We start from the raw sequence: 19,682 nt of genomic DNA on the forward strand, positions 1-19,682 counted from the left end.
GCTGGCAGGGTCCTGGCCAACGCCTTCCCCTCTCAGATCCTCTCACTCATTTCCCTTCCCCCTAGCCAAAAACCGGACGGTCAGCAGGAAGCTGCCTCACTGCTGTGACTTCCACCCCAAGCCTGACCAGGGCAGGATGATCCATGCACCAGGACAGAGGCCCCTCTCTCCTGGCGTCAGCTCTGGCAGTAGTTAATGCTGCCAGCCGTGGGGAGACAGCGGTCTGTACACAGGAGGAGCAGCCATGCGCCCCAAGCCTGCTGGATCTCATGAACAAGGACAATGTTGCCTGCCTGCACTTCCCCCTTTGGGCCACTAGGGGCTGCTGTGCTACACACGATGCAAGCGGCAACCTTAGCAGCCGCCAGCGGTAGGGGGTGCCCTGAGCTGCCCCACACCCAGCCCACCCTAAGCTTAGCAGCAGGGGCCTCCCCCCCCGTGCAGGAAGTTAATGGAGGAGGGAGCTCAGGGCAGCCCCTCCCCGGCTGCAGCAGCTGGGGCATTGTCCGGGGACCCCAGGCCCGCCTTGGCATGCACTGGAAGCTGCATCTGCGACCTGTAAATCATCCCACCTCATGTGCACATGGAGGGGGAGAGCAGGGAGAGTTCAACTGACAGACAACCCCTCCCCTGCCCAACCCCCCATCAAACAGAACGAGGATTTAGTTTACATCTCCTGGCGTTTAAGCCAACCTCACGTTTCTGGAGGTTTCCGACTCACGACCTTCTGTCCCCCCCGCCCACCTCGCGCGGACAGTCACGGCCCATCACTCTCCCAAGGATGGCGAGCCCTTGGGCAGCGCTGTTCAGTCCTCGCCCGTGTAACTGCAGAGGTGTCTGGCGGCCTCTCCTGCAACAACTCCTGCCCTTGAGGTAACCTGCTGAACAGGGCTTTGTTCCCTGCGGCAGGCCCTGACGCGGCAGCTCAGGAACTCACGAGCTGGGGGCGACCCCTCCACATCGGCCCATCCCTCCCCGGCTGCAGTCAGGGGCTCTTCTCAGTACACCGCCCAAGGGAGGGGATCTGCCGTCAGTGCTGGGAATGAGGCACCCTTTGCGGGTAACCCCACACCCCAGGAGACGTGGGGCATGGAAGGGGTTAGTTGAGAAGGACTGACAGCGCCGAGGGGAGGTAAAGTCACTGCAGCTGCACCAGGGCAAGGCCGACACCAGAGGTGCTGCATTGCTAGAGAGTGGATCCTGCTGGACCACCCAGGAGGGAGCATGGACTGGTGGTCAGACCAGGGGGCAGTGGGTCAGGCAAGCCCACCGCTGCCACCACTGGTACTGCACTGTGCCTCGGCTGTAAGTCGGGGGATAATACCAGCTGCCTGGGAGATGTGAGAATTCACAGTTGTAAAACGCTTTGAGATCCTTGGGCAAGAGAGACACTGTGGGCCAGACCCTCGCTGGGGTAAACAGGGTTTGGCTCATTGATTGGACTGACGCTCTCCTGATTCACACCAGCTGGTGCTCTGGCCCACAAAGTGCAGAGCGTTAGCTGCTAGACGCGAGGCAATGCAGCCACTCAGCCGCTGCCAGGACTCTGTGCTCTGCCAAGGAGGAGGTGGCTTTCCAGGCTCACTCTGGGCACCCTCGCTAGCCGGTGTCCCCAGCGCTCACCATTGCCCCAGCTCATGAGAACTCAGGAGGTGCAACACGGCCAGTCCCCCTCCCTCCTGGCTCCATGGCAAGGGAGAATGCTGCCACAGGAGAGCGGGCGGAGACAGGGCAGTGAGACGTCTCTACAGGAGGGGTGAACTGATCAGTCCTGCTATGGGCAGCGTGGGACTGACGCAGGGTGACCTCCCTTTCCCTCTAACTACAGGAGAGGGAGTTTGTTTAGCGAGCAAAGAGCCAAAAGCAGACAAAGAAACAAACCCAGAGCCCCTGCCAGAGGAAGGAGCTGGTGACTAAGGCGTTTATCACACGAGATCTTGAAAAGAAACTGCTCCCCTCCCTCCCCCCAGTTGATCCTTGCACCCCAGGTGGGCAAGAGCTCCTGGGTTCGAGTGCCTTAGCCGCTGGCAGCCTGCCTAGAGACCAGAGCAAATGCGCTGGTGCGGTCAATGCACCTGGGCTGCCAGGCTTCCCAGCACACATCCACAATGCCCGCTCTGCCCCCACTCTGCCCATGGGGTGGGGGACTCAGAGGCCAATCTCTCCCCTCTGCCAGGCTGGGGCTGGTCTAGTTCTTGCACATCATCATCATCATCATCATCGGTATTTCCAGTGTGCCGGTCGTGCCACCCAAAGGGCGGGCACAGATCAGCCAGGGTGGGGCGCTAGAGCGGCAGTGGGGAGTCTGGCATCTGGGGCTGCAGTGCCGCAAGGCAACCCAGTGCCCTCCTACTGCTGGGGGCGGCCCCTGCTGCCCCTAGTCGGTGCTAGGCACGAGCGCTCAGGCAGGGATTGCGGGGAGAACGCGGGGAGAACGCGCAGAGCCCACTCGGTGGCCCTTACCGCCTCTCTCTGCCTTTGCCACCTCCTCCTCGCTCTCCTTGTGGGCCGTGCAGTGGTAGCCCTTCTTCTTCAGCAGGTTGCAGAAGAGGATGCCCAGGAGCCCCATGACGCAGAAGACCGGCACGATGGCCAGCACGGCGTACTGCGTGGCGTTTTCCTCCCGCTTCCCGTCCCGGGTGCCATTGGGAGCCGCCCTCTCATCCCGTCTGTGCAGGGCCTCAACGTTCCTCGCCAGCCGGGTCAGCCACTGCTTCGCGCCTGGAGGGAAGAGGGTTAAAAGAGCCTGTATTGACGGTGGCCTAGTAGCTCGAGCACTAGACTGAAGGCCAGGAGACCTGGGTTCTAGTCCTGGCTCTGCTGAGTGCCTCAGTATCCCCATCTGTAAAATAGGGATAATGCTACTTGCCTCCTTTGCAAAGAGCTAGGTATGTTGATTAAGAGGGAGGGAACACGCCTTTGCCAGGCAGTTATCTTAGGCACCACTGCCTGCTTGTCAGTGAAATGTTCATTTTTTGGTTCACGTTTCCTGGGTTTCGGTTGAGATTTCTGGAAACATGGTCAGGTTTTTGGGGAGTTGGTTTCAGTTTTTCCTTGAAAACTGGGAAAAAACAACCCATTCTGGGGTAACTGAGGGGCCGTTTTGTGAGGGGTCTGTGACTCAGTGGGCACTCTGTGCCCAGACCCCTTGTGCTGGAGAGCTGTCGCTCTGCAGCAGGGCGCAGAAGTGGCTGGGATTTGGGGAGCCAGGCCCCCGTCGTTCAAGCTAAAATGCTGGTCAACAGCAGGACGTCGCTCCGGCTTTCAGTTCCCGCCACCGCCCCCAGGAAAGAGACAGTCACGGATGGCTCAGGACAGGCTGCAAGGGGCCTGCTGAAACAGCAGCCCAGCCCCAACTCCCAAAGCACAGGCTTCCCATCCCCCAACTCCTCCTCACCCCAAAGAGTCTCCCTCAAGGAGCCCAGACCGGGCTCTTCAGCCTTGCAGGGAGTAAATCGTCCCACTGTAAGCTCCCCTCCCCCACCTGCACTGCCCACCCCTTTGCTCCTTCCTGCCTGCAGTTTTCACCACAGGTCCGGCCCCCTGCCCCTCCGGCCAGACTGGACACCGGAGCCTGGCCCAGGTAAGAGCGGCCCAGGGAGCCTGGGCCGCTGTGGGTACCACAGACCCTCCACCTGCCTGGGGTGGGGGTCCTGAGAGCAGCCCCCGGCCCATGTCCCCGCCCTGAGCACATGGAGGGTCCGCAGCTCCCTGTGCGGCTCTTACCCCAGCTCTGGCTCCGGCTTCCGGCCTGGCCTGCGGGCGGTGCCGCGGGGGCCGAAGAGCCGCAGCCGGGTCGGGGTAAGCGCTCTCCCACCGACACAGCACTGTCCACTTTTGTCGGTCAGGGGTGTGTATTTTTCACACCCCTGACGGACAAAAGTGCTGCCAGCAGAAGTGGTAGTGTAGTCATAGCCTCACGCAGCCCCTGGGCAATACTGATCCCCCGCTGGGGATTCGATTTCGGATACGCCCACAGCTGGAACAGAGCTCGGGTGGGCACCAGTGGAGGGATGGGAAAGCAGCTCCTGCTAGCTCCATTCCAGCAGGACAGGGGAGAAGAGATCCCAAACCATAAAAAGGCATGGGCCAGTTCTCCTCCGAAATGCACATCCGCCCTCCTGCCTCCCACTTGGAGTGAGCAGAAGGGGGATCCGTTCATGGCTTGGGAACCTGTTCAGACACACCTCCACTCCCGTCCTTGGGGAAACCGTTCCAAAGGGACGCCAGGATCAGACCACACATCTGAACTGGCTGGGCTGTGGCAGGTAGGCAGAGGAATCCCCACCGGGCCATCCCCCCACTCTTTCCATCCAGTTCCCTTAGCCAGGGCCTCTCCAAAGCACTTACTTGGCTACAGAAGCCCCACCCCCAGCCCTCCTATGCATATGGCAGCAGCGCCCTGGCTTCACCATCCTCCACGCTCCATCCATAGCCTGTAGGGGTGAGTCAGGTTTCCAACTAGGTCCTAGACACTGTGGGCAAGGACAAGGGGCCAAGTGTTCTACTCTTGTGGCCCTGGGAGCTTTTGTGACCATTCAGGATCTAGGTTGTTACAGGCCTAACCCACTGCAGGGCTCTGCTGGGATCCAAACCAGTGCCTCCGGGAGTTTCAGGCTAGCCTGGTCCCAGGTGAGTCCACACGTGAATCACACTTTGCAGACAAAAAGAAAAGGAGAACTTGTGGCACCTTAGAGACTAACAAATTTATCTGAGCATGAGCTTTCGTGAGCTACAGCTCACTAGATGAAGTGAGCTGTAGCTCATGAAAGCTTACGCTCAAATAAATTTGTTAGTCTCTAAGGTGCCACAAGTACTCCTTTTCTTTTTGCGGATACAGATTAACACGGCTGCTACTCTGAAACTTTACAGACAGGGTTTGTTTCCTTCCATCCAGCTCCACGTGACCCCCCGCAATGCACCCCGCACACCCCCAGATCTGAACGCGGCAATCTCAGCATGGGTGGGGAGGGACTGCCCCCCAGAGAGGAGCTTGCACTGCAGTGATATCCCCACACCCTCCTGCAAGGGCTGTCTAGCTAGCTAGCTCACCACCGAGCACCTGGAAGGTGTGGCCCTGGTCGACGTGGGTGGCACTCACATGCCTGGGATGCAACTGGGCAGCTACGTGGTGCGTGAACCTGACTGCGCAGGCAAAGTGGGCTTGGGTGGTACAAACAGGCAATCCACGTGACCAGGCACACGTGGTGCATGCAATTATGAGCTTTGAAGTGAGCTGTAGCTCACGAAAGCTCATGCTCAAATAAATTGGTTAGTCTCTAAGGTGCCACAAGTACTCCTTTTCTTTTAACCATTATTATAGTTACCAGCCCCACTAACTAAATCCCCCTCTACGTCAGTTCCCCTTGCAGGTTGTGTCAGCCATGGTGTCCCCCCCTTCCCTGTCTCCCGCAATGGTGCTGCTATGCACTGTGACAGCAGCTGAGGCGCTGTGCCCTAGAAGCAGCTGCATTGCAGGGATCTCTTGCTTCAACACGCTGTTTGTATTACAACAGCGCCTAGAGGCCAGGGCTTCGCTGGGCTAGGCACCGTGCAAACTCTGAACACGAGACAACGCCTCGCCTAAGCAGCTCTTTCTCTGTAACTCCTGGGGCGTCGTCGGCGACTCTGCAGGTGGAGATCTGCACTTAAAGCGGGGCTCCAATCCCGCCCCTTCACGCGTCCATCAGGACAGCCTGGCACAAGAGCTCTGCAGAAGAACAACTGGATTTGAGGCAGTGTCTCCTTTAGCGAATTCTGCATTGCGCCCGCCCAAGTGCTTTAATGAAGCGTTGGCACAAAGAGTGCTTGATAAATACATTACTGTGGAGGCATAAATCACCGTGGGACTGAAATAGCTCAAAGAACGTGCAAGTCAAACTGAGCGACTGAGAGCACGCTTGAGTCCCTGCCATCCCCAGCTGCCAGGCAATTCTCAGAGCCAAGAGGCTGGGCCTTTTCTACCCGAGTTGCCAACAAACAAGCTGCTGGCCAGGACCAGCAGACCACATCCGGGATCGGTGGGGATCCGCACTTGCACCGCTCTGGCTCTTGGGGGGATCCCACCTCAGTGCTGGTTTAGGTTTCACACGCTCTTTTGTCCTGCTCTTTAAAAATCCTCAGCGCTTCCCTTTTCACTGATCGTGTGGGGTCACTTTCCTTGTTTCCCAGAGCAGAGGTGGGTGAAATAGCTCCTTAGTCTGTCCGTGTGGCTCTTCTCCCCACCCAAGAACTGTCCCTTCTGCCCGAGAGAGGGCGGGACACGTGGTCCTCTGCCCCTAAAGGAGGCTCCCTGCTTCTCCAGGAGATCGTGGGCATTCTCCTTTCCTGGCAGCACACCTGGTCTCTGCTAGACAGGCAGAGAAAGATATTACAGTCCATATAGTACTGGTCTCCTGTCTGGATGGGTGCCTGGGGCTCTGGGCTGGACCCACTTGGGTGTCTGAGACCTGCTTATCCTCACACTGCTAGTTATCGGTTCTGCTGCACTGGCAGGGAGCTCAACTCGATAGCCTGTTTGCCCCCTTGTCGGACTCCCACCATCTCCAGCTGCGCCTGCTGGGCCAATGTTCCCTCTAATTTTTTACATCCATGTGCGGAATTAAATTTGTTACGTGCACCAATATGGAGGTGATGTGTGGCGGGGGTGGGGCTGAGGGGTTTGGGGTGCGGGATGGGGCTCAGGGCTGGGGCAGAGGGTTGGGGTGAGGCCAGGGATGAGGGATTTGGGGGCTAGGGTGAGGCCGGAGCCGCAGCTCCAGAGCTAGGGCCAGGGGAGAGGCACCTCTCCCCGCTGCCACGCCCCAACTTGCTCCCCGCCCACCCCCCACCTCTCTCCTCTCCAGGCCCCTGTGGTGGCCGTGCAGCTTAGAGGGAACTTAGCTGCTGGGTCAGCGATTGCGCGGCCTGCAGCAGAAGGGCTGCCCTGGGTGATCACAGGTCCGGCAAGGCAGAGGATTGGCCATGCAGGTAGCGATTCGAATCCTGTCTCCCTGAACTGCATAGAGACAGTCTCAATGGGCAGCAGAGGCTCCCAAAAGAAGGTTGTCCTCCCTTTTGGCCCCGACAAACTCCTGTGCCCCACCAGGGAAGCCCCACCCTTCCGCCCCTGGACACGAGTTCTTTGAGCGTGACAGCTGTGGTGTCCGTTCCCCTCTCGCTGTTTACACTAACCTGGGCAGCCCCGCACGCCTTTGGGAGCAGAGGAGCACAGCAGGCATTCAGCTGTTGGGTCCGTCTCTCCTTCAGGGCTGTAAAACCTGCCAAGAGCAAAGAGAGGTTAGCAAAGGGCCGAACGCAGATTGAGACCACGGCTGGCAGTTAAACAGCTCACAGGCATTCTCAGTGGGCGGGGGCAGCTGCTACCAATTCCAGCTCGGACAAAGCCTGACTACAGTGGAAGCAGGTTACGTTCCCTGCACTCCACAAGCGATTCACTTTCTTTCCTACTCTGCACTGCTAAGCATCTGCCACGTTCCTTTCCAGAAGTGGCTGCATTTCAGCAGTGGGGCAAAGCCATCTCTCGCTCACTTATACAGTGCTTGGAGAGCATTTTCGGAGCAAAGCACAAGACAGTTTCCCCCAACAGGGAAAGGAAGATATATGCTCATCACCCCTTCTCCAAATCTCTTTCACCCACTGCCGTTGACTCACTGGGTTTGCACTGGCCAGACTCACCCACTATGGAGCTAGTCAGTAGCCCAGAGCAAGAGAGGTGACTAAACTGGGGAGTTTCTCTCCTCCCTCTTGCCTGAAGGATACTGGCTTGGAGGAGCCAACTGACTTCTAGTGACTCATGAGAACACTCACAGGCAACCGCCTTCCTGCTCCGCAGCTTGGATTTTTGCTCTCCATGGTGCATGGAGGTTGCTGGGCAGCTGGAAGCGTTCCCACTCGACAGGGCTACACCAGCCCTGCTAGCTGGTCTTCGCTCTAGTAATAACACCCTGCAGAAGGGCCCTAATGAACCAACGGCTCAGATCCAGATCCACAAAACTTGTGAGATTTGGGCCCTGTCCAATGTAGCGCTTTGAAGTCCTTACACATGATTACCCGCTGGGAGGCCGGCAAGAATCAGGACCCTCATTTTGCAGATGCCACCCAGCTCTGTGCACGGGCCAGACTCCCCCCTCCCCCCAAAGAGGGCCCCAGCTGCCACTGCACTGCCCACACCAGGACAAGCCACAAAGCAAGTTACCCTGGCATGCAGCCTCCACACTGGCTGTCTGCTGCAGCTGTCCCGGGGCTGGTGCGGACCCTCTTCCTGGCCTCACAGAGGGTCTGAGGCAAGCAGGGTGCCGTGCCGTTGCTGGCTGAGAAGGTGCCCGGAGAGCAGGCTCGACAGGTCACACCTAGGCCTTGCCCAGAGCCGCACTTCTACAGGAGAGCAAACGGAGAGGGAGTCAGGAGAGGAGCTGGCACTGCTGGCCGCCCCATGGCACTGGGACGCAGCGCAGCAAGCTCCTCTCTGCGCCAACGGGCCTCCTCTCTGAGCTGCAGGGAGAGCTCAGTCCCCATGGCCCATTCCACCCACAGCCTCTCTGCTCAGGCTGCCGACCAGCGCTAACTGGGACTGAAGTCCACCAGCGGCCCACCGCACAGAGGCCACCCATCACCGACTCCTGGTTTGTACTGGGCTGGGTTTGAATCAGCGAAAGGGCTTTAACCTCCCGTCCCCACCCCGCCCTCCCAGGGCAATGTGCGGAGCCATTCACTTCCTGATTGCGCCAAGGGCCAGGGAGGACAGACACCCCCATCCCACCCCTGGGCAATACTTCTGCTCAAGCTGCTGCCAAGCAGCCCCTTGCTAAGTAGCAGGCAGAACGGCTTACCCTATCGGGCTCCTCCCCAGGGGGACACTCCACACAGGGGGCACAGTCCCGCTCCACGGTCCAGTACTCCTGCTCCCCGCACACCAGCGCCCAGGCCCGGGGCCGGCTCAACAGCTGAAAAGAGAGAAGCAAGTGATGGGAATCGGGGAGGGCTGTCGCTCCCGCCCCTTCTCCCTGGGCTCAGAGACCGTGGGGACCAGCCTCGCACCGGAACAGCCGAGCCCCACCGGGCACTGGGAGGAGGCACTGTCACCAGGGTCCTCTGAGGTCCCCCAAGGCCCTCATCCAGAGAGTCTCCTGGAGCATTTTCTGCCCTCCAGGACGGGAGGAGCTAGCAGCAGCTGGAGTGGGGAAGAGTCCAGGCAAGTCATTGCTAGTTCCTTTCTCACCTCCAGGCTGGGCAGGGGTTCCCCCTACATGACACCCACCCTTATAGGAAGAGTCTCGAGAGAGGAAGCTCCCCCTGCTTCCCTTTGGGAGTGGTTTACATCTCCAGGGCAGCTTGATGCCCACCAGGTACAGATGTGGACCCCAGGTTGCTTCATCAGACTCGCTTGCAGGGCATCTCACTTGCCACAAATAATTTCTGGAGGGGGAGGACAGTTAGCTGGACGACATGGACCCAGGCAGGACGGGTGCCCCCAAGCCTGTGACCTCCACAGAGAACATGAGCAGCAGCTTCGCCTTCAGGGCAGGCAGGTGAGCCCAGCGCATTCGGAGGGGCTGATGGACCTGCCCCCACGCTGCAGAAGAGGTGGCTTGGCCAGGCCCATCACCCTGGTATCTGAGCAGCTCCAGCCTGCCAGCTCAGCCCTCAGCCTCTCCTGGGCAGGATTCCATTGGGACAAGTCTCTCCCCTTAAAAAAAAAACAAACAACCCCCCCACCCACCCCCGGGGCGGGGATCAGTAGCACACTGTCCTGCAGCAGGCTCGCAAAAGCAACGCAAACAGTGCCCCAGATACACAGCCTCCAACCCCTTCCCAGAAGCACAACTGGGAGACAAGAGCCAGCCCGGCACCACCTGCTTCCTTAGCTAAGGGGGGAAACGGTCCCGCTCCTGTGGGGCACTTTCCTGGCCTCTGCACTACCCCGGTTGGGATTGGCTAGCGAAAGGATGTGAGTCCTCGCTCCCACTCCCTTTACCCAGAGGCCTGCCTGACCTCGAGGGCTCCCTTTCCTCCCTGCCATGTGGCAGAGTCCTTGTAACCCCGACAAGCCTGGGCTCACGATTTCTGGGGGGGGCTCAATCCCCAATCTAGGACAGGGGCTTGGGTGTCCCCACTCCCAGGCACTTTCTCCACACCGGCCACTTCCCTGACCCACTGATCACTAGATTAAGTTCAAACCAATTACAATTTATTAAACAGCAACTGTAAGAAAGACAGGGGGAAAAGGTCAGAGGAACAGGGGCCCCGCCCTGTGGGCACAGGGACCATCACAACCAGCTGTCTCGGGCAATGTAAGGGAAGTTCACAGCCAGCCCCTCACACGTCCCAGGCAGGGGTCAGCATCACCATGTTGCGGGACGGACACTTGACAAAAATACCGGACTTAGTGACGGACATTGGCGGGGAGCGAGAGGGGGCTCTGAGCTGAGGCTGCGGGTTCCGAGGTGGGACCTTAAATGAGGGGTTCAAGGTGTGGGAGGGGGCTCTGGGATGGAGCAGAGGGTTGGAGTTCGGGGCGGGGGGTGTGTAAGGACTCCAGCTCGGGGTGCAGGAGGAGGCTCCGGGCTGGGCTGGGCCGGGCTTCGGAGGGTGGGAGGGGGATCATGGCTGGGGCAAGGGGGTGGGGCACGTGCGTGCGCTCTGTGCAGAGCTTACCTCAAGCAGCTCCCAGAAGCAGCGGCATGTCTCCTCTCCAGCTCCTATGTGGAGGCACGACCAGGTGGTTCTGCGTGCTGCCATGGCCACAGGCGCCACCCCTGCAGCTCCCATTGGCCGCGGTTCCCTGCCAATGGGCTGGGAACCGTAGAGTCAGCACTTGGGGAGGGGGGGACGGAGGCATCGTTCAGAGGCACCTGGCCGTGCCTTTGCCAGCAACAGCGGGGACAGGGAGCTACCCGTGAGCGTCCCTCACGGACCTAATATTTTTTACCGTGGACTTGTGTCCGTGTACGGACACATTGCCGACCCCTGGTCCCAGGCCCTGGCTGTGCTGTACTGATACCACGGGTCAGACACCAGATCTGGTGGTGGTCATGCGCCCTCAGCTCCAGGGAGCAGGGACCCTTCTCCTGAGTACTGGTCTCCCCTTTCCCCCGTTGCGGATCACAGCTCCCACTCAGAGTCCAGCGTGCAAGGCCTCTTGTCTGGCGACATCTACCTGCACTGGGCCCTTTGCCCAGAACTGCCCTTGCTCTCCCCAGCTGCTCACAATGCTGCTGTCCTGGCTCTGGCCCAGCAGTCCCCTGCTGGAGCTCAGCCCTGGCTCCCTGTTGGCGTGGCTGGTCTGCGCTGCCCCAGCTCCTGGCTGCTCTGCCTTGTGGGCTGCTTCTCTGGCTTTGGTTGCTGCTACTCTCCCCTTAACTCTGCCCAGCCCTACTCTGCCTCAGGCAGCTCCAACTCACACGGACGACAGGCCCTCGGCTCCCTCATTGGCCTGCCTGCCCGGTCAATCGGGCTGACCTGGAGCGTTGGCTTCTCCCCATTGGCCCCGGAGACTGCCAGTCTCAGGGTCCTGATTTTTCTTCATCCCGTCCCCTTTCTTTTCATAATGGGAAAGGGCCAGCCAAAACCCCCCAACAGCCCCATCACCCTCGATCGCCGCCAGGGTGCCGCCCCAAGGGTGCTCAGGCAGCATGGCAGCAACGGCACCATGCAACACCCAGAGAGACAAGGCCGGGGAGGGGGATTTCTTTTATTTGACCAACTTCGGCCGGTGAGAGAGACCAAGCTCTCGAGCCAGACGGAGCTGATCCTCAGGCTGTACAGCAGGACAACAGAAACTGGTCCAGTGAAAAGACATAGCCCCACCCACTGTGTCTCTCTAACATTACTTTGGTTTTCTGCGTGACTGCGCCCCCCGCAGAATTCCTGTGCTTCCCCGCAGAAAACGGCAGGGAAGCCAAGGAAAGCTGCGCAAGGGGTGGGGAGGGGAAGACGACCCTGGGTGAAGTTTTTGGGGAGCCGTCTCCCCGCAGAGGCAAGGCATGGGGGGGGGCACACGGGGCTATGTGCCACTCCCCCCCCCCCGCCCCCGCATTTCCACAAGCGCAGAGGTGCCCAGCTGAAGGAGTTTGTGTCTCAGCTCCGCTGACTCTGCAGCTGGATGCTGCCTCCTGGGTCCTAGTCCCATTTGTGCTCCCTTCTGCGTGCTGGGAGCCTTCCTGTTTTCTGTGCAACAGAGTGTGCCCACGGTGGGGCTGGGTAAGGGAGGTCGGGGGGGGGGGGAGAGGCAGTGGGCATGGAGAAGAAAGGGGAATAGGGGAATCATGGGGCGGGGGAGAGCGGGAGCCCAGCATGCGGCATCCTCTCAGCAGCAGCTAAGGCTCCCCCATTGAGTAGGCCCATCAAACCCTCACCCTGACAAGCCCTACCCCCTACACCTGGACCCCTCCGACGAGCCCCCAGCACCAAGCCCCATCTCCCCACACCCAGACCCCCCCATGCTGAGCCCCATTGTCCCTGCACCCAGAACCGCCCCCCCTCAACGATCCCCCATGCATCCAGATCTCCCACTGAGCTGCCCACACCCAGATTGCCCCACACAGAAACCTCACCCCCCACACCTGGATTCCCCCACACTAAGCCCCTCCACACTTGGATCCTGCTGGGCTGAACCTGCCCAGCCACACCTGGTGCAGAGGGGCAGGACCCCAGAGTGTTTCTGGGGCAGGCCCGGCCCTTGCACTGCGTCAGGGTCAGGTGCAGCTTCATTGCCGAGTCCCTGTACTGGGGGAGGTAGAGGCTTCAGGGTGATCTTCCACCTCATTGCAGCCAGTGGCCTGTGCTCCCCTCTGCCATGCTCGAGCCACATTTATTCATTGACAAATAAAATTTTGCAGAATTTTAAAATATTGTGCGCATCATTTGTAGGTGCAGAATTCCCTCAGGAGCACAACATCCTGGGAATGACATGGCTTCAACTTCATTGCATACAGCCTACGTAACATCCAGGGCTGATTTCACAGGCGTCACACACAGCTGGGATCGGCTCTTTGCTCCCCCCCTGCCCCCAGAGCTGGGCCTGATTCTGCTGCATAGTGGCTGGGGTCGTAGGGTTCCAGGAGGAACTTTACTAACCCCGGCAGCCTCCAGCCCCGAGAGCTGAACAGGGAGGGCCCAGCTGCTCTGACAGCTCCGATTCCGACTTGCATCCGAGCCAAAGGGCCAAAGCAATGCTCATTAGACCCAAGCATTTTGGTTGAGGTAGGTTATAAGCAGCATGTGTCACCCTGTGAGTAGGGAGCCAAGCAAGTCAGGGTGAGGGTTACTTGCCTCCCACAAGCTAATCCTTAGGCAGGCTCCTGTCCCGCTCCCTGCAGATGGGATGTGGTAGCTACAGCCACCTCTGGGGAAGCAGAGAGGAGAAGAGCTGGAGCCAGCTGGAGTCCCTGACAGCCCTGGGGCGAGGCAGGAACAATCCCTCCACCTGCCTGCTCCCCCTCCCAGCCACAGTACCAGATAAAAGTGCTGCCAGGCAACCCCTGCACAAGCAAACAAAGCACCAAGAGAGCTTTAGGCTATTTACTGGCACAAAAGCGGGGGCAGAGGCTCTTTCCGAGCCCGAGCACGGTGCTGGTCACGTAGGAAACCACCGCCCAGACCTGGATCAGCAGGTGGGAGCCTTGGGACACAGCGCTCACCTAGCCTGTGCTCGTGGGCATTTGCTTGGCCCTGTGTTTCTCCAAGAGGCTGCCCTAGTCACCTGCTCCTTTCATGTTCTCCAGCCGTGTTCTCCCCCACTACCGCAGATCCAGCTCCCTGAATGCCAGTAGCGCTACGCCCAGCCGCGGCACTGGTGTAGGCAGAGAGCATTGTCCCTGGGCAAACAGCTCGCACGTTGGCAACTCTGTGCCTTCTCTGGTCGGCAGCACCTTCAGCAGGGGCACAGGGCACCAGGACAGGCACCGTTCATTAGCCCGCTGCTCACTCATTGCGTCCGCCAATAGCAGGCTTGGTGGGGACAGCTACAAGGGACAGCAAACGGCAGCCCTCCCAGATTGCCCTCAGCCCACATCGCAAACATGCTCAAGTGGTGACCATGTCCCAGGAAAGATGTCGAACAAAACTTTTTTCCTAGGGAGTTTTTTGACCAAACAAAAATAGATTCATAGATTTGTTTCAGTTCATTTCTTTGGCTTTCCTTCACCCCTTTTTTCCTTCCCTCACTCCTGTTCCATGCCCCCTTTCTTCCACTGAAGAAAAAGGAAGGAGGAAAGAAAAGGGAGGAATTCCCCCAAACTGAAGTGAAATAAATGTCTGAGTTAAAAGGGAAACTTTTGTTTCGCGGTGGGAGGGAAGTGGGAGAGAGAGGAGGTGTCAAAGGATTGCATGACAATGTTTGAGGAAAACAATGAAACCTCTCAAAAGTTTTGGTTTTCTTCCAAAAGAGTCTTTTTTCATTGGGAAAAGAATGGATGAAAAGATTTTGGTGAGCTCCACGCTCTTTGAAGGCTGAATGTTTCACCTGTGATGTATCCACACTCTAACAAGCTAGGAATGAGGTTCTATCTCTGATCTCAAAGTGGGGCCTCAGTGCACAACAGAGCTGAAATGATGAAGCCTGTATGAACTGGAAGAGACTAAACAAAGTTGAGTTGTGAGTGTATTACACACACACAGAAAGAGTCCAGTCCCATGAAGAAGAGTTCTAAATAGAAACTGCGAGTGTATAAATAAAATGTCATAAGACTCTACAGTAAAAAGACTGAGGAATGCACATGTTGCATCATACACAGGCTAATTGGCAGATCACAAGTCAAAGAAGTGGCGTGGCTTTTACAGAGAGGCAGTGTGGTCCAGTGGATAGAGCACAGGTCTGGGGCTCAGGGAGATCTGGATTTTATTCCTGGCTCTACTACTGGGTGACCTTGGGCAAGTCACTTTGCTGCTTGATGCCTCAGTTTCCCCATCTGTAAAATGGGTGATAATGATACTGATGGCCTCTGTAAAGCGTTTTGAGATCTGCTGAAGGAAAGCATTACATATGAGCTAGGTCTTTATTAATAAAGTGTTTTATAGAATTATTTCAGTTTATACAGTTTTCAGAGTAGCAGCCATGTTAGTCTGTATCTGCAAAAAGAAAAGGAGGACTTGTGGCACCTTAGAGACTAACAAATTTATTTGAGCATAAGCTTTCATGAGCTACAGCTCACTTCATCGGATGCATTCCTATTCCTTCAGTGTCCAGAAGCTATGACGGGCACTTTACATCATCGGAAATTTGTTAAATAATTAATGCAGTACACATAACTGACCATTCACAAAGTACCGCCCCACCTGCCCGTAAAATTATCTATTAAGCCTTTCAACAGTCCCCTCACCTAAACTTTGCTTGCACCCAAACACCTCTGAAAAGAGAGTTAAAGGTAATGCAGAACAGAACAAAATTGGCTTTGAAGCCCTTTTTGGCTTCTTTACAAACCTCTGAAGGTGGCCTGAAAGGATTTCCATTCAGTTTCTTTGCCTGTGTTTCTTTGCTTAAAACAAAAGCAAAACAGGAAATTCAGGTCTTCTCTACTCTAGAAAACTATGGCAAGTGGGAAAAACTAATTCAGTGCTAACATCTCACGAGACTGAAAGCGAAGGGCGTTTTAGTCATGACGATGGTAAATGTGCTGTTGGTTACACCTACTGAATTCCAAATGACTAGCAGAATCTTTGGAGAAAAGAAGTCTTTGTTAAAAATGCACCTTAATTAAAAGAATGGGTGTTCTAAGCGCTCACAGACATTCCATAAACCTGCAAGAGATCCTCCAACCAAACTAGATAAAGTGTTTTTGGTTAAAAATATATTAAACACGTAGGGGGAAGAAAACTATGCAGACTGTCAGGCCTTTTTTATCCCGCATAAAGAAGCCAAAAAGAATGTAAAGCCAATTAAAACAATAAAATTGTAATGCCCCTTTAAGTATGGGCTCTGGAACACCAAAGATACTGAGTTAATTTCCGAACTCAGAAGGCTGCAAGGAGGATGCCCTGCCAGCAACTCCCTTATATAGGTGCTCCAACTGGAGCATACTGTATTGATCACAGCTGCACGGGCAAGAGAAATGGTCTCTCGCGCATCTTGGGTACTAAGCTATAAAAGGTCAAAACCACAGCCTCTGTCTCCACCCAGCAGCTCATGAAACAGCCAGGGAGTCATTAGGTAACAACTAATTTTGTCAGTTTGCAAAGTGCTTTGAGATCCTCACCAGGAAGGCCTTGCGGAGAGCCAGGTTAGTGTAGTCAAGGGAGGAAAGAATGGGGCAAGCCCAGATCTTCTCATCTGAACCCCTGTTCTTGGGTCGGTTCCAAAGCTGGGTGGGCCCTACTGGCCTGGTCTGAGCAGAGGTCAGGTGATTTTATAGAATGGCTACTATCTGGGCTGAGGAAATCACACCTCTGAAACCCAACCCTAGCCCTGATCCCTGTTTTAATCCTCTGAATGCTGCCTCCTCCGGCAGCGTAACCGAGGATGGGAATAGCACGTTGCAGCAGTGAGACGGGGAACCGCATCTGTTCTCAAGTGGAGCACCCTAGGCTCTGCTGTCCGCAACATGTCCCAGCACCGGAGGACACGGAGCAGCAAGCCACGAAACCATCCCCACCAGCAGGGCAGATTTGGGGTATCTGTTCTCTTACCACAACAGCCAGGACCAGCTACTTATCAGCCAGCACAGCTCAGCTCTGACCTAACGCTTTGCATTTGCCCAAGGCCAACACTTCCCAGCCAGGGTAATCAGGGACAAGCAAGGGGCACAGGGCAGTCAGGAATTCCCCTCGGCACTTCCACTGCCTCCACAGGATTCTCCTTGGGGCAGCAGGCCAGCCATAACCAGGGTAATGGCCACCCCCTCCCGCCCCTCAGCAGCTCCGCAGGGCAGATGAGTCTGAGTGGAGAGGCCGGCCAATGGGACCCTGCGTCCACAGCTTTTAAAGGGATCGAGTTGGAGCCGCCACATTGATTTCTAGATATTGCAGCAAACCCGATGCCCAGCTCTGCCTCTGCGTCTCTAATGGATGGGGAGATGAGCTCAGGGAGAAGGGCTCTCGGGCCAGGACACACCTGGGAGCACAGCCTTCTGGTGCCCAGGATGGCAGCTCCCTGCTTTTCCAGGCCTCCCCTGCTGTGTATTTAAAGCAGCAAGGCAGGGGGAGGGTGTGTTTGTGTGGGGAGAGAGGGGGATTAACCCTTTGACTTCTGACACAGAATGCCTGTTATTTCCCTCTCAACCAAACACCCCCACCCTCCCCCCCACATCGCAGCTGCCCTCCTTCCGGCCCATCAGCCTGAGCACAGCGCTCTCCCACAGCACGGCTCCCGCAGCACCCAGACGGGCTGCGATAGCCAGACAAGGAGGGGCGCCCCTCGCACCAGCAGCTGCCACATGTGCGCTCCTTGGCATTGCCTCCTCTCCCACCCCAGCCCCACGCACGCTCCTCGGCATTGCCTCCTCCCCAGGGTCATCCAGCTCCAGCCCCCCTAGTCCAGACCGAACCCCGCCAGCTCCTGTGCCCAGGCAGCAAATCGGGCACGGGGGTCGAGGAGGTGGTTACAGGGGACTCCACGCACACTCCCCGTCACCATGCTGCAGGGGGCTGCTTCTCTCATCTCTCTCCTTTCCAGGCCTTCCTGTCCTGCAGCATGCCTTAAAAAACCCACACTGCCAGAGGATCCAAGCAATTCTCCCTCAGCACCACTGGCCCCGCACAAGCCTCCTTCCCAGCCCTGCCAGGCTTCACCATAAGGACGCAAGAGGCAGAGTCTTATTTTGGGCAGTCTCCAGGGGCAGCCAGAGCAGACTATTTTAGCCTCCTTTCTCCTGCGTCCCCTCCCCCACACTCCTGCTGCTTTTCTGCAGCCAGAGGTAAAAGTCTCAGACCTCAGATGCTCCAGTGTGACCTTTTCTAGCATTGTCCAGTATTCAGTAAGAGGAGGCTGGGGTTGAGGAGGGCATGAGGGAGGCTGAAGGCCTATTACAGAAGCACAGCCTGCTAGACCCCGACCATTCTCTCTTAGCAGAGGGTATCCAAAATAGCTTCACAGCCAGGGCAGGGAGGTCTCCACTCACGCAGGGCATCCATGCAGTCGCTTCAGAACCAGCCTTGTCAGAGCAGTCACGCGATAAGCATCAAACACTCATTTATAATCACGTTACCACAAGAGCATTGATAAGGGAACCGGGGCGTCGCGGGCCTCCAAGAGAGGCGACGGGCAGCGGGTGGGCGTGACCACAACCCCTTCGGCTCTGGGGCAGGAGCGGTGGATCTGGGGGACTTGGTATGATGCAAGCAGAGTTAGGACACTGCTGAAAAAGACCATGTGGCTAGGTTGCCCAGAGGGAGCCCAGAGGCTGGAAGGCGGCAAAGAGGAGGAGAACTCTGGGTAAAGAAGAGCTCCCTGCCCTGAGATCATACAGTCAGAAGCCCAGAGCCTGCTGTCAGATCGGCGTGGGTGGCCTCGGGTGTCTGCGTACAGCCCAGTTGACTTCAGCAGGGCTCTGTGTGGTGGCAGGGGCCCGTCCGGGTGGCTTCAGGCTGGGAAAGCAGACAGCAGAGCGTGTGACACTGTGTGGGGTGCTGAGGCACACTTCAGCTTGGTTTTACTGTCACTCTTGCTCGATTGCCTGGGTTTTTAGTCTCCTCCATCGGCTTACCCCAGCCTCTTCTCCCCCTGCCCCCCGAGCCATCCGCTAACACCAGCTTCCTCTTTGCCTCTTCACCCAGCCCCACCCTGGCCAACACAAGAGCTGTCTCCCGCGCAGCCTGCCTGACTCTCGGCTACAAACGACTCGCCCCCTCGCCCCCGCTCTCCACGGCCTGGGGGATACCCGTGCACGTGCAGCCACAGCTTTACACCATTGCCCCACGCTTGTGCTCGATGGGGTGCAGCCGGCCCAGGCCGTGCAGACCAGAACGAGCGCAGGATTACATTGTACTCACTGCGAGGAAGACGACGAGCACCCAGCAGACCAAGTTCCTCTTCATCCTGAGGGCTGACGACTGCAACGAGCCACGGAACGAACCTGATGGGACAAGGAACAGGAGGGTCACTGGCGAGTCAGCCTTCCTCTGTGGCTAGTTCAGTATCCAGCAGGACGGATGCGCCTTGGCACCCCCATTACAAACCCGGATTTGCCTCCAGCACACACAAGCCTGATGATCCCTGCAAATTACAGGGAGCCAACAAGAAGACTTAGAAACCTGTGGTTAGTTAAAGGAAAGAAACCCACAACCAGACAGGCTTCCTCTGACAGCACACGTCCCCTCGCCTTTGGGTCTGTGCCATGCAGCAGAGTCTGGAAGGGTTGCCGGTGATGTACAGCAGCCCTGGAACCCAAGTTGGAAAATCACCAGTGGCGACAACTATCAGCCTCAGTGGATCTGTGCCCACTTACAGCAGCAGTGCTAGATTTACAGATTGGTCCTATATTTAAAGGCTGCCCCTCTTTTCTGACATATCTGGGTAGTTACAGTTCCCCATTCTTATCAGGCCTTGTATAACAGAAAACCTCCCACATCAAAATGGGCAGGGAAGAAGAGAGACATGGCACAGAGGAAAGCTGTTCGGTTTGACAGGCAGATGCCTGGTTTTCCTTGCCAGTCCAGAAATTTCTCCTACAAAGTCTCCTGCAGGGAGAGGCTGCTTTAGAAAGCCATGTACTAAGCCTCACGTCTAGTTTCCAAAGCCGCCAGCAAGG

At 57.2% G+C, this 19,682-nt stretch overlaps 1 protein-coding gene across 1 annotated transcript in view; it reads right to left on the reverse strand.

Annotated features, from left to right (window-relative positions):
- Positions 1 to 19,682, reverse strand: part of RELT (RELT TNF receptor) — a 46,834-nt gene that overhangs the window by 17,890 nt on the left and 9,262 nt on the right. The window contains exons 2-6 of the mRNA XM_077808015.1: positions 18,925 to 19,007; positions 8,832 to 8,945; positions 8,198 to 8,376; positions 7,174 to 7,259; positions 2,464 to 2,721 (exon numbers count right to left, since the gene is read on the reverse strand). Coding sequence (XP_077664141.1) covers positions 2,464 to 2,721; positions 7,174 to 7,259; positions 8,198 to 8,376; positions 8,832 to 8,945; positions 18,925 to 19,007 — 720 coding nt within the window. The remainder of the gene's footprint in view (positions 1 to 2,463; positions 2,722 to 7,173; positions 7,260 to 8,197; positions 8,377 to 8,831; positions 8,946 to 18,924; positions 19,008 to 19,682) is intronic.

Source organism: Eretmochelys imbricata, chromosome 1, assembly GCF_965152235.1.
Source record: "Eretmochelys imbricata isolate rEreImb1 chromosome 1, rEreImb1.hap1, whole genome shotgun sequence".
Lineage (NCBI taxonomy): Eukaryota > Metazoa > Chordata > Testudines > Cheloniidae > Eretmochelys > Eretmochelys imbricata.